The following is a 13917-nucleotide window of genomic DNA, read 5'->3' on the forward strand; positions in this document are numbered from 1 at the left end:
TATTTTTACCCTGTCTATGCTATCCCACGAGAAAAGCGTGCTTGAGTAGCAATGTCATTAGAGAGGACTAACACTGCTTGTGTTGTGCAGGATGGCGTGGATATTAGGTAACCTCCTCAAATTTAGGGACAAGGCCACAACAACTTAGAATGTTCACATAATGCTCAAGTAAAACAATTGTGTTTTGAATTTATGAAGTGAATTATCAATGTAAATCGTCAGGCGTACAGATTACGATATAGAAAGTAGTTGGCCGAGCAAGCTATGATTTGACGTGCGAACGCTCGTTCTGGGAATAAACATTACTGGAGTGCCAGGTCCGCCTGTTTAAAGCAAGTTGCCATGGGAGCAGTATGTTTGCAACACGTGAAAGTACGACTTTAAAGCATGCCAAGTTGGAGAAGTAGTGTTACTGTATTGGCAAAAGTGTTGGAACACGTCGCTATTACACCAACTCGGAAGTGACCACGGAGGAAAATGTGCTTTAGTCGGTCCCCACTTTGCAGCTACTGTAAAAAAGTGCCAAGGCTTTCTATGTGTTCGAGTACGTCTACCAGAATTCGGTCCACTCCATAAAAAGACATTTGTGAGGTCAGAGGTCACTGGTGTTGATCTTAATTCAGCTGCATTTTCACTGTAGGCCCTAGTGCAAAAATGGTGGTGCCAAGGAACTATGTTGAAGTGAGTTGAAGAGTTTCATTTCGACAAAAGTAGTGCTTTGTGAATCTTGTGAAATCTATACCAAATGATGATCTTTTTGGAAATGGCAAACTTTTTGGGGGAATCAATGACTCGCGGGTGTTTGCTATTCACGGGGTAGGCTTCGGTCCCTGCGAAACGATTGAATATTTCCATGTACATTTCGGGCGACACGCATCCCATGCGGCTGTGTTTACGTTCACAGAACACATGAAACAACAACAACATGCCCAAATTGTACATAAATAACTTGACAGAAGGGCTCGGAACATTATTTGTGTTTTGATGCCAAGCTTGCGTTGATGGGACATATCAGACACATACGGGATTTGGATCCACTTTTCCAAACGCTTATCCGAATTGTGCCATTAACCTGAATTTGGTCACTTCAACCTTGCAGTGTGTCAATCCATTTGAAAGTACTCGCTCAAACCTTTTCATGCTCGCTCTCGTTTTCCGATACGTGGCCGGGCAGCTCGGTGACTAATCAACAGAGGGCTTTGAAATCAACCATGCTGTTCTCCTTTAATGCAGTACCTGCTCAATGCGGAATGTCACGTGACCAAACCCGCAAAACAGGTTAGCGGACTTCCTGCGTATGCTGCGATAACTAGCATAACTACTGGTTAATAACATGGTTTGTCTTGAGAGGAAAGTTAGATACATGTATATCATTTATTCATACAAAGATTATAAACTGTATGTAAAGAAGAAAAAAAGCCTGAACATTAGATATTGTCATCTTTGTCTTCTGTTATAGGGCTCCGCCTTTCACACGCTTTGACCTGTTTTGCCGAATGCGAAATCGGTTGCACATTAACCCCAACTGGAAAGTTTATAAAAACTTATCTGCGCGTGTGTGTGTTTCCATCACAATCCCACCGTCCCTCTGAGTTCCTCAGTCTTCAACCTTAAATGATGTCCTATCATCTGATTCTGTCTTTAAAGCAGAAATATTCAACAATGTGCTGATCTGGAGCTTTGAAAACGATATGTACGACCAATTGGTGCGATCCACTCCATTCTGGTCTTGGTTTCTTCACTCAGACCACCGTGGCCGCGAAATATGGCCTGCATTTATCTATTTATTTTATTTTTTTAGGAGGGACTCTTCGCAACTATTATCTTGATCAGCAAAACCACAAACTTGTATAAACATACACAGCCTGTGAAGATGGAAGACCCTTATAAAAAAAAAAAAAGCCTCAAGTTGTGGTTTAGTGTGTACACTGTCAAAATTGCTAACAATGTAAGGAAAGGAGTACATTTGCCTGTTACCATTTCTGTTAGAAATTTCCATGGCAACGGCCGTTGAACCCGAAAGAGACAGTACGGCCACTGGCATTTGAGAACTTTCGCACTTGGACTCGTGCGGTGTCCAACAAACAACATGCAGCCAGTCAGAGAGTAGAAGAGAGGAGAAATACAAACGCTTGGCAGTAATGTTATTATGTCAGAGATATCCTGAAGTCTCTCTGGCATCACAACAAAACAAATCTGTCATGTAATGTGCTCCATGGCACACCCACTTGAAGGAGTGTAAATACTAATTTGACATAAAATGCCATCCATCCATCCATTGTCTTCGGGTCGCGGGGGCAGTAGCTTTAGCAGGTACGCCCAGACTTCCCTCTCCCCTCTTCCCTCTGAGGCGTTCCCAGGCGAGCCGAAAGAAGTAGTCTCTCCAGCGTGTCCCGGGTCGTCCCCGGGGTCTCCGAGATTCTTACCCTATCTCTAAGGGAAAGCCCGGACACCCTGCGGAGGAACATTATTTCGGCCGCTCGTATCCGGGATCTTGTTCTTTCGGTCACCCACAGCTCGTGACCGTAGGTGAGGGTAGGAACGTAGCTCGACCGGTAAATCGAGAGCTTCGCCTTTCGGCTTAGCTCCTTCTTACCACAACGGATCGATACAAAGTCCGCATCACTGCGGACGCCGCACCGATCCGCCTGTCGATCTCCCGTTCCATTCTTCCCTCACTCGTGAACAAGACCCCGAGATACTTGAACTCCTCCACTTGGGGCAGGATCTCATCCCCGACCTGGAGAGGGCACGCCACCCTTTTCCGACTGAGGACCACGGTCTCAGATTTGGAGGTGCTGATTCTCATCCCGGCCGCTTCACACTCGGCTGCGAACTGCTCCAGTGAGTGTTGGAGATCAGGGCTTGATGAAACCAACAGAACCACATCATCATGCAAAAAGCAGAGATGCAATACTGAGGCCACCAAACCGGACCCCAGCTACGCCTTGAAATTGTGTCCATAAAAGTTATGAACAGAATCGGTGACAAGGGGGACCACCACCCCATTCTGCCAATCCAGAGGCACTGTCCCCGATGTCCACGGGATGTTGCAGAGGCGTGTCAATCAGGACAGCCCCACAAAATCCAGAGCCTTTAGGAACTCCGGGCGAATCTCATCCACCCCCGGGGCCTTGCCACCGAATTTTGTCACAGTATTAATAATATTGAAGGACATTGGAAGTGTCTGGAGAGTTGGTTAGGCTGCGTGTGTGTGTGTGTGTGTGTGTGTGTGTGTGTGTGTGTGTGTGTGTGTGCAGCAAATTTGATTGGGAATAGGAAAGGACAACATCAGACAAAGCAAAGTGATAACGAAGGCGTTTTACCCTGGAGCTGTTGAATGTCAATATCTGTGAGAGTTCTGATTTAAAAATAAAATGCGCATGTCTTGACCTCGTTGTTTAGTTATGTAACCGGATTTTAAAACTAGTTTTTAAAATGACATTGAGAACTTTAGGGTTCTCGGAAATAAGACAAATTGACCCGGAGCGCAGATTAATAGAGAACAAAGTTATCCTTTATTTAAAGCGCTAGTCTGTGCTTCGGTACTGTAGCGAATTGAACTGACCGCTGAGAAAATCGGTGGGCAAGCAGAAGAAGAATGAAGTCACGGAAAGATCCGAGAGCGAGTCTCCACTCAGCAAGTGGGCGTGGCTCCGTCAGCAGCTGGGTCCAGGGATTTCAACTCATCAACTCGTTACAATTTGCATTCTGGGACAGGAACGGTTCCACTGCGGCACACCACCAAATAGAAAAATGTCGCAAAAGTATTTACAGTAATCGTGATCGGACTTTGGCAAATTCGGCCTTGTTATTTGTTGAAAAACCCTATTCAGCAGTTTTTCTTCTCGGGCCAACGCAATAAAAGTATTAGTTTGGCGACATCTCGTGACGTTTTGGCGCCAAGAAACTATGTTGAAGTGATCTGAGGAGCAGTTTGACAAGTAGTGTTTTGTGTCATCTTGGTCCCGAGGAATTACATCCAGTATTTGTATAGTTACTTGAGGAGCAATATTTGAGCAAAAGTAGTGCTTTGCCACCATCTTTTGTCCCCTTGGTCCCAAGGAAATATGTTGAGGAGCTCCAAAAGCACTGCTTGTCGAAATGAAGCTCGTAGTTCAATCACACCAAGATGGTAACAAAACACTACTTTCTTTCAGAAAGAAGTTTGGAACTATGTTGTAGTTACGTGAGGAGCGATATTTCAACAAAAGTAGTGCTTTGTGTCATCTTGGTGCCAAGGAAAAGGGTTGGAGTTGAGGAGCCTCATTTAGACACAAGTAGTGTTTTGCTGCCATCTTGTGGCAAGTACAGGCAATTATGAACCTTGCGGCATTTGCCCATGCCCGAGCCAAAATAGAGCTAGCTGGTCCCGTGGGTCAGCGTATCAGTGACTGGTCGCGGCCGTGCTGGAGCCTATCCCAGCTGTCTTCGGGCGAGAGGGGGGCGCGCCCTGAACTGGTCGCCAGCCAATCGCAGGGCACATAGAAACAAACAAGCATTCGCATTCGCACTCGCACTCGCAGTCATGCCTACGGGCAATTTAGAGTCTCCAATTCATGCATGTTTTTGGGAAGTGGGAGGAAACCGGAGAAAACCCACGCAGGCACGGGGAGAACAGGCAAACGCCACACAAGCGGGGCCGGGATTCGAACCCCGGTCCTCAGAATTGTGAAGCAGATGTGCTAACCAGCCGCCCACCGTGCCGCTCGCACATGAACAAAGATTCGTTATTTGTCATAACTTAATATTGATTTTCACGCTAATTTGCCCCGGCACACCTGATGATCCCCCACGAAGCACAGCGGTTCCTTGGGAGTCGCTGCTGTCGATCCTCAGAAGGCCCTTTGCTTCGTTCCAGCCGCCGCGGGCCCAACGGAACCGGAACTCGATGAGCGTATTCAGTCAGTCCCTTTCCTGCTCGTTGATGGAATAGTTCGCATCCCGATCTGTTCCCCTGCTGAGATCTCTCCCGTAAGCGCGGTATTAGGACTTCCTCCTGAGCGGTCAGAGGGGGAGGATGAAAAAACATCACCTGAGGTCCTTGGTGAACCTTTCTGGATATTGCTTTCAATATTCCCTCTAGTGAAGAACAGATTTGTGCTTGAACCAGGAGAGGCTTGACACGGCACAGGGAGGAACGGGTTTGCTCGCGTCTGCATCCCGTCTGTCCGTCGTGGCCAGACTCAACTGTGATTTCTCCCAAAGACGCTCGGTAGCTTCTCGAAATTCGCGCTCGACAGTCCTTTGATCACAAAAAGGCAGAACCTTCCTTTTAATGGGTGAGGCACGATTACAAAGAGTATGGATCGCAACACTTGGCTTAACAGTACAGAAGCTAAGCAAACCGGGAAGACGCCGAAATACAGGGATCGCCCAACATCACGGAGCGTAGTTCGGAGATGATCGTAAAGTCCACAAACAAAGCACGGGTCAAAGCCGGCAGAGGAGAAAAAGCATCGCTGAGCATACCTCAAAGCAAAGTAACAAATGCAGGAAACACAGGAAACGATCCGAAAATAAAAGCGCCCCGAAACAGGCGGTCGAACACAGTTACATGACAACAATGCTATGAAAACACAAACGTGTTGGCCAAGGGTACTGTGGGAAGGGGAAGCAGCGTGCGCATTTATTCCTCCTTGATATCCAGTTTAAGGCCCATGTACTAGTGCACTCTTTGTCCTCACTACTAAGACAATTCCGTGCGCTAGTAGAATGAGTAGAATGATTGTCTCTTACTATCCACCCATCCATTTTCCGAGCCGCTTATCTTACTAGTAACGATTTTTCCACTAGTGCCTTTCACGATTGTGTGACAATTCCGCACGCTAGTGACTCGCCGCTGCAGACAGTGCCTTATTAAATCCTATTCAAATACGTCAGAGTGGGTTTTTTGAAGCATCTCTGCGTCAATAATTCACTCGGTTTGAATGGGGCAAACTGATCAGGTCAGTTGTTGGAGTCAACATTGTACTGTATATTATAGTGACCTCTTCTGACCACTGTGTGCAAGGACAACATTATGTTCAAAGAAGTGTGCTTTTTTTTTTTTTCTTCCTGTTGGATCTCTTACCAACAATAACAGTGGTATTTATTATGATTATTATTTTCAATCATCATTGTCGTGATTTATCACAGCAACAAAAATGCATCAGTCTTGTGCAATAATTTATTGAGCATGAAAAATACGAACAATAAAATACAGTTTATTACGGTATGGTATACATTTCGACAACACGGCACAAATAAGCTCTGTACAGTCATGCAACAATAAAACATTCACTTGGCAATTAAGAAGATTTTATATGGAATAAGGTGCACCTAATAAATAGGTAGGTAACATTGCGCTTCATGTAGTCACTATATAAATGTCGAGGAACAGAAAAAGACCATTGGGAATGTCTCAAAGAGGGTCCCGGTGTCCCCTCTGTCTGGGTAAGAACGTCATGGTGAGACGTCGGCTGTCCTGCTGGTGGGCCGCAGGCTGCTGGGAGAGGTTGTTGGTCTGAGGCAGGCAGTCCAGCGTCAACGCCGCATGGGGGCACACGCAATACTGGGACAGCAGCGTCACCAGGATGGATTTCATCATGACCAGAGCGACGTGTTTGCCCACGCAGGCTCGAGGGCCGGAGCCGAACGGCTGGAAGTAGCGACGTGGGGCCTGGAGAACGGAAAGAGGCTTCATTCATTTGCAGCCAAACCCCGCGTAGGCGCAGATTTTTGTCGGGGAACCTATTCTCCGTTTATAACAGTATCTTGTGCCAGTTTGGTGCCAAGGAACTATGTTGACGCGAGTTGAGCAGCTTCATTTCGACGAAAAGTACTGCTTTGCGCCCCATCTTGTGCCAGTTTGGTGCCAAGGAGAGTTAAGAGAGTTAACTCTCTGCGGAGAGAGTTAACTCTCTTAAGTTAAGGAGTTAAGGAGCTTCCTTAGACTATAGTGCTTTGCCCCATCTTCTGGCTTCTAGGTGCCAAAGAACTATGTTGAAGTGAGTTGAGGAGCTTTATTTCGACAAACCTAGCGCTTTGCCGCCATCCTGTGACAGCTATAGCCTATAGTGAAAAGCAGTAAGTCATTGATGCCCCCTTTAAAGGGTTACAATTGCCCATAGATGCTGCAAGATGTCAACAAAGCACCACTTTTGTCGAAATAAAGTTGCTCAACTCACCTAACGTAATTCCAAATCCTAAATTTTCAACATAGTTCCTCGTCAACGAGATGCCACGAGATGGCGGCAAAGTACTACTTATACTGTAGCGAGATGAAGCTCCTCAACTCACTTCAACAAGGTCCCTTGCCACGAAGATGTCATGACAAGATGGCACTCAATCAACAATATGGCCTGAGTACGAAAACAACAAATAGGTTTTCCAACGGATAATGGAGGATGGGACAACCCCCCTCCCCTCCCCTCCAAAAAACAAACCAAAGAAAAAAAAAACCTCAGCGAATAGGTGTATTTCCGAATGCGGAACTAAGAATATGGATGAAATCTTATTTTTTTTTGGTGTATCAAAAAACAAAGCCTTACATTTTTCTCAAAGTTTTTCAGACTCAGTTCATTTGGTTTGGGGAAGAACTCAGTGCGATGCATGCGGCCTGTGTTCAGAATGATGTTTGTGCCCTTGGGAACTCTGTAGCCGTCGATGACGTCATCAGAAAGCGCGCGACGCATGGTGAAGTCCACCACCGGGTGGAAGCGCAAGCATTCATTGATGAAGCTCTCCAGCACTTGCAGCTTGGGAAGGTCATCGTTCTGCAGGGTCCTGTCGCCTAAAAGGAAACAGCAGTGGGGTCTTACTCTTTACATTCTGAACAAATTGGATTAGAATTTGGGTTTTAAAGTTTGAAAGTCAGCGCTTCCGATGGCGTTTCAGGGCTTTCCCCGCCAGTTCTCACCCAGGACGCCGTCTATCTCCTGGAGCAGCTGCAGCTCCACGTCTGGATTCTGTTTGAGAAGCAGCAGCATGAAGAAGAGGCTGACCGACAGAGTGTCCGGTGCGGCGATCACCATCTCCAGCACGCACTGCCTCACGTTCTCAGCGGAAAGTTCGCCGCGATTCTAAAATCAAATGCTAACAGTAAAACCATTTTGTCTTTGTGAGGTGGAGGATGGGACAGAGTTTAAAAAACAACAACAACAACAACAACAAAAAAACCCGAGAAACCCACAAAATTCTCTGTCTGACCTGTGCGAATATGAGCTCGGCAGTGAAGTTGATGTTGTCCAGTTTATCTGCTTGCTCCATTTCGCTTCTTTTGTGCTCCACGAGGCCCTCGATGGCATCTTGGAGCTCCTGGCTGTAATTGGAGCAATGATCCACCATCAAAAACAGAGAACTTTGGGCGTGCATTTGATGTATCGCGGCCAAATCACGGGACTCACGCCGCCGCCTTGTGCCGCCGGTGAAGCTGGCCAAACTTAAAGTAGACGTCTGGTTTGATCAGGACGGTCTGCCATGTGTCGAAATACTTTAAAATCTTCTGCATCAGCTCCTTCTCTGGACAACAACGCATCGACGTTCGAGAGAAATCTCAAGTGTTGAACTCAATGACATAAATCATAGTAATAAGAAAAAATCGTATTCTTTACGATGAGTTATTCCTTTAATTTTGGCATGAAGTCTAACACATTTGCACATTTTCTTCAATTTTAACACATGTTACAAGCATTTTGTTCTGATCAGTAATTGAACAATGGTTGTACAGTATTCGTAAGTATTTGGTTGTCACTACTGTATGTTCTATGACTTCTGATTTCAAATTGTTGTTTAAAATATAGACGGTATGTCACAACAATCATGGTATCATGCGTGGCCATCGCATCCACTAGAGTGAGCAAACTTCATTTTTATCAATAGAGAAAAAGGCATAACTGTCAGATGAATAAAGTCTCAAATCAAGGCTTAATTCCATTTTGAGACGTCGCGGGCATTCCGTTATTGCACTCCATCAACGCTTTTCCTGATTCAGTTTGTTTCTTTTCTTTCAGGCAACCTCGATCATAAAAAAAACAAAACAAAAGATGGCGACAGCACCTCGGTTGTGTATGAAAGAAAACCGCAATTTCTGTAAAAGCAAGAAGTCACCATTGCCACCTAAATGACGAAGATATAAATCTCCCAGATTGGATTTGAGCTATAAAATTTGAAGTCACTCACCTGTCAAATGCCGACAACGGAGTTAGCCCACTCTAGCTCTCAGCGGCACGATTGTGCGCATCATCTCCCGGTGACGTGATTGTACTTTTTATGATTTTCACCGTCATTACAAGGAGCCCTAACGACGACACGGCCTGCGACGAAAACGAGTTTCATGATCTAAATCCACCTCCGAGCTCGCTCACCGTTGAACGGCACGTCCAAGAAGAGCCTGTTGGAGATGTCCACCACGGTGCACCGCAGCAGACCGAGAACGTCCACGTTCGTCAATCCGGCTCCTCCGGCGGCCTTCCTCAAGTGGTCGAGGTGCGTGCGTGTGGACGAGATGCACACCTCCGAGGTCTGGTGAAGGCCCGGGCCTGTCAGGGCTGCGGCAGCAAGTCCAGGTCACTCACACCCTTTGTGTGCTTCTTATTTGTCTAATGCAGGGGTGTCAAACTCATTTTTTCTGGGGCCGCATTGTAGTTATGATTTCCCTCAGAGGGCCAGTAGAACAGTGAAACCAAAAATGTTTAATCACCAAATCATATTATTACCATTACACAACAAATTGAGGGATAACTAGTTTTGAAATCAGAAGACAATGCTAATAGTTTGTTCAAGCATTGTTTAAGTTACTGTAGAAGAAGGGTTTGGTCACAGAAAAATGCAATATCTCAACATTGTTGCTTATTATTATGACAATTTGGAATTTGGGTACAGATTTGAGCAAAAATCACGGACGTTGACGAGCACGATTTGCTTTCGCGGGCCACGTAAAATGATGTGGCGGGGCGCATTTGGCCCGGCGCGCCTTGAGTTTGACACCTCTGATCTAAAGGAAAGGCAACGGTTACCTTTGGTGAAATACGTGCGTATCTTTTTCCACTGGCTGACGTTGTTGTTAAATATTATGCCTCTCTCATTCATCCCGATGCAGCCGAGTCCTAACTTGCTCCCAAACCGTGAGGTGTAGTGCCCGTGCTTGAGAACGTGGTGCACAGCCGACGCTCTGGCGGTAAGAATAAGCATATGATCATATTCGGGGTTGCAAAATTACACACATTTAGGGGGATAAACCAGAAATGTACAAAAAAAAAAAGGTTGCTCTCAAGAGGGAGGTGGGGAAAATATATTTGAGCACAATCCTGACAAAAACCAGATTTCTTGCAAGTACAGTTGTCATGCAAGAAAGTCATTTCATTAGTCAAATAGCACAATTGCCTCAGTCAGTTCTACTTTACTTTCACGATATCAATTTAAAAAACAAACAAAAAAAAAACACCAATATGGCTGCTAAAAAAAAACTTTTTTCCATACGTCCGTGTACATTTGTCGGTCATAGTGGTCATGGTCATCCACAAAAGTTGAATCGAGGCAACCGGATTCCTCTTGTTTGTTGAATTTGTTTTTCCTCGGTCAAAAAAAACAAAAAAAAAAACTTTCAAATTTGACTTAGGCCAGGGATTCCCAAAGTGTGGCACACAATAAAAAATTTTGCGAAACTGTTCCCTCGCTACAGAAAATGACTTTATTTGTAATGGAGTGTAAATATAACACTAAATATTATCAATTGGAAGTTTTTTTTTTTTTTTTTTTGTAAGGTTGCAGTGGTTGTGCATACGAGTGCACGACAAATGACTGTCACCTCGTAAGGCTTCTGTCTCTTATTGGTTGTTTTTTCCCTCTGGTGCGGTGTTTTTTTTTTTTTAGCAAATTACATTAGAGGAACAAGATAAGACCGGCATTACCCGATAACTGGCAAACCTTTATTGCTCAGTGACTGTTTTTTTTTTTGTTTTTTTTTGTGTTTTTTTTGTCAATGTCTTTCTGTCTCCAAAGTGTTCTCTCTCAATTGACCGTCTGTTGTCGTACCCGAGCAGCTCCGACTACCGGAGACAAATTCCTTGTGTGTGTTTTTTGGACATACTCGGCAAATAAAGACAATTCTGATTCTGAGATAGAGCCAGATGTTTGACATTTTGTTTTCTTCCACAAATCATTTTATCATGGACTACTGTCAGGTCGTACTGCCAATATGACAGACAAACAAACAAAAAACAGATTTTTGGGGTGAAAACTTGCAAAAGTGAGAGAGCTAACCTGCTGAGAACGAGAGTCTCTTCTCCGTCGATCCAAACTCTGACAATGTCCCCGTACTTGTCGTTGTAGTAATTGCTGGCTGTGCCTATTCCCGTCCAAATAAACCTCACGTATGACAAAAGCGGGCCCAATCCCAGAAAGAAATAGGGACCTGTGGTAAAGAAATGTAAAAAAACAAACACAAACAACAACAACAACAACAACAACAACAAAAACGTAACTTACTAATGTGAGAACTGGTTGAGAAAGACATGTTGCTGATGTTTGAGTACGGAGGCCGTTCGAGATGACCCACCTGGAACTCGTCGCTTCTCCGTGTGGTTCCAGGCCACCATCAGTAGACAGAAGAGTAAAACCAGACTTCTGGTTGCCACGGAAATGCCAGCCGCTGCCCCCACAGTTGCATTCTGGGCCGTGGGGGCTAGTTCCGACACTATCGCCTCCAATTCTACCACAGTCATTGTCCGTTCACAAGCGGAGATCAGCTCCATAAGAAGGTCGATTCGAAATTCGCACAGGACGAAACGCGACAACGAAAGCGGCGCAGGCACGAGCGTTTCTTCCTCTTTATAGGCTGTCGACGTTGGTTGTGAGCCAGGTCAGGGCAACGCAAAAGCCACAACACAAGGAGGGAAAAGGGTAAACAATACACTTGTAACCTTGGCGCTTGGGTTTGGGCCCGTGTCCTTGAGTAAACGCTACAGTGCAGTATTTGACATTTCGCCGATGAGAAGAAGGAGTTGCACTCCTCCTTTGAACATCAAACGATTCTGCTTGGAAAACTCACACATGAACACCTGCTTGAGGCGCTCAATGAGTCGTGAGGTAGTAAGAGTTTTCCTTACAGTCGTTCGGAATGTACACAACCCCAATTCCAATGAAGTTGGGACGTTGTGTTAAACATAAATAAAAACAGAATACAATGATTTGCAAATCATGTTCAACCTATATTCAGTTGAATACACTCCAAAGACAAGATATTTAATCTTCAAACGGATAAACTTGATTGTTTTTACCAAATAATCATTAAATTCGAATTTTATGGCTGCAACACGTTCCAAAAAAGCTGGGACAGGTGGCAAAATGACTGAGAAAGTTGAGGAATGCTCATCAAACACCTGTTTGGAACAGAAGAATCTGGAGAAATCACTGCATGGAAGCGGCAAGGCCGAAAACCAACTTTGAATGCGGGTGACCTTCGATCCCTCAGGCGGCACTGCATCAAAAACCGACATCAATGTGGAAAGGATATCACCGCATGGGCTCAGGAACACTTCAGAAAACCGATGTCAGTAAATACAGTTCGGCGCTACATCCGTAAGTGCAACTTGAAACTCTACTATGCGAAGCAAAAGCCATTTATCAACAACACCCAGAAACGCCGCCGGCTTCTCTGGGCCCGAGCTCATCTAAGATGGACTGATGCAGACTGGAAAAGTGTTCTGTGGTCCGACGAGTCCACATTTCAAATTGTTTTTTGGAAATTATGGACGTCGTGTCCTCCGGGCCATAGAGGAAAAGAACCATCCGGACTGTTATGGACGCACAGTTCAAAAGCCAGCATCTGTGATGGTATGGGGCTGTGTTAGTGCCAATGGCATGGGTAACTTACACATCTGTGAAGGCACCATTCATGCTGAAAGGTACATACAGGTTTTGGAGAAACATATGCTGCCATCCAAGCAACGTCTTTTTCATGGACGCCCCTGCTTATTTCAGCAAGACAATGCCAAACCACATTTTGCACGTGTTGCAACAGCGTGGCTGCGTAGTAAGAGTGCGGGTACGAGACTGGCCCGCCTGCAGTCCAGACCTGTCTCCCATTGAAAATGTGTGGCGCATTATGAAGCGTAAAAAATGACAACAGAGACCCCGGACTGTTGAACAGCTGAAGCTGAACATCGAGCAATAATGGGAAAGAATTCCGCCTACAAAGCTTAAACAATTAGTGTCCTCAGTTCCCAAACGTTTATTGAATGTTGTTAAAAGAAAAGGTGATGTAACACAGTGGTAAACATGACCCTGACCCAACTTTTTTTCGAACCTGTTACAGCCATCAAATTCTAAGTTAATGATTATTTGCTTTTGTTTTTATATGATTTTAATTTTGTTTTGCTAAAATTCTTGGTTTTCATACTGTCGAAAAGAGTCCAAACGCCAAACGCATCCGCCTGTCCACGTCACTCCTAACTTTCTTTTTGTAAAATGCTCGCCATTTTGTCAACATTAATAAAAATGAAGACAATTTGAAATTTCAGTCCGGAAGAACCTGAAGGAGACGCACATGATTTGCTCACGCGGGCCACATGAAATGATATAGCGGGCCGGATCTGGCCCCCGGGCCTTTAGTTTGACACCAGTGTCCTAATACAATTCAATATTTAGTCAGCTAATGATAGCAACTAAAAGAAGTACACGTTACCTGAATGTTTTGTTTTTTTTAACAGAAATTTATATGAACACTAGAAGCTTGCAGTTTTGATGTACTATTCGCCACAAATCATTATTAGAGGCGACATTAACAATTCTTTGAAATAAGGGCATGGATGAGGAACGTCTTTCAGGATCTCAATCTGTCAATTAAGATTTCAAACGCGGATTAAGATCAATTAAGATTTCAAACGCTTCATTTAATAATCTGCAGAGATTGAAAAAAAGTAACGAGCCTATTTG

General features: G+C 44.8%; 1 protein-coding gene across 1 annotated transcript; it reads right to left on the bottom strand.

Annotated features, from left to right (window-relative positions):
- Positions 1-6364: 6364 nt before the first annotated feature.
- LOC133399339 (aromatase) lies at positions 6365-11791 on the bottom strand. The gene is made up of 9 exons (XM_061670854.1): positions 11540-11791; positions 11245-11395; positions 9999-10153; positions 9348-9530; positions 8388-8502; positions 8191-8302; positions 7901-8063; positions 7533-7774; positions 6365-6661 (listed from the first exon to the last, which is right to left on the bottom strand). The coding sequence occupies exons 1-9, from the start codon at positions 11733-11735 to the stop codon at positions 6404-6406; spliced, it is 1575 nt and encodes a 524-aa protein (XP_061526838.1). The 5' UTR covers positions 11736-11791; the 3' UTR covers positions 6365-6403.
- Between the last annotated feature and the right edge of the window lie 2126 nt (positions 11792-13917).

The sequence above is a fragment of the Phycodurus eques genome, chromosome 2 (genome assembly GCF_024500275.1).
Source record: "Phycodurus eques isolate BA_2022a chromosome 2, UOR_Pequ_1.1, whole genome shotgun sequence".
In the NCBI taxonomy this organism is placed as follows: domain Eukaryota; kingdom Metazoa; phylum Chordata; class Actinopteri; order Syngnathiformes; family Syngnathidae; genus Phycodurus; species Phycodurus eques.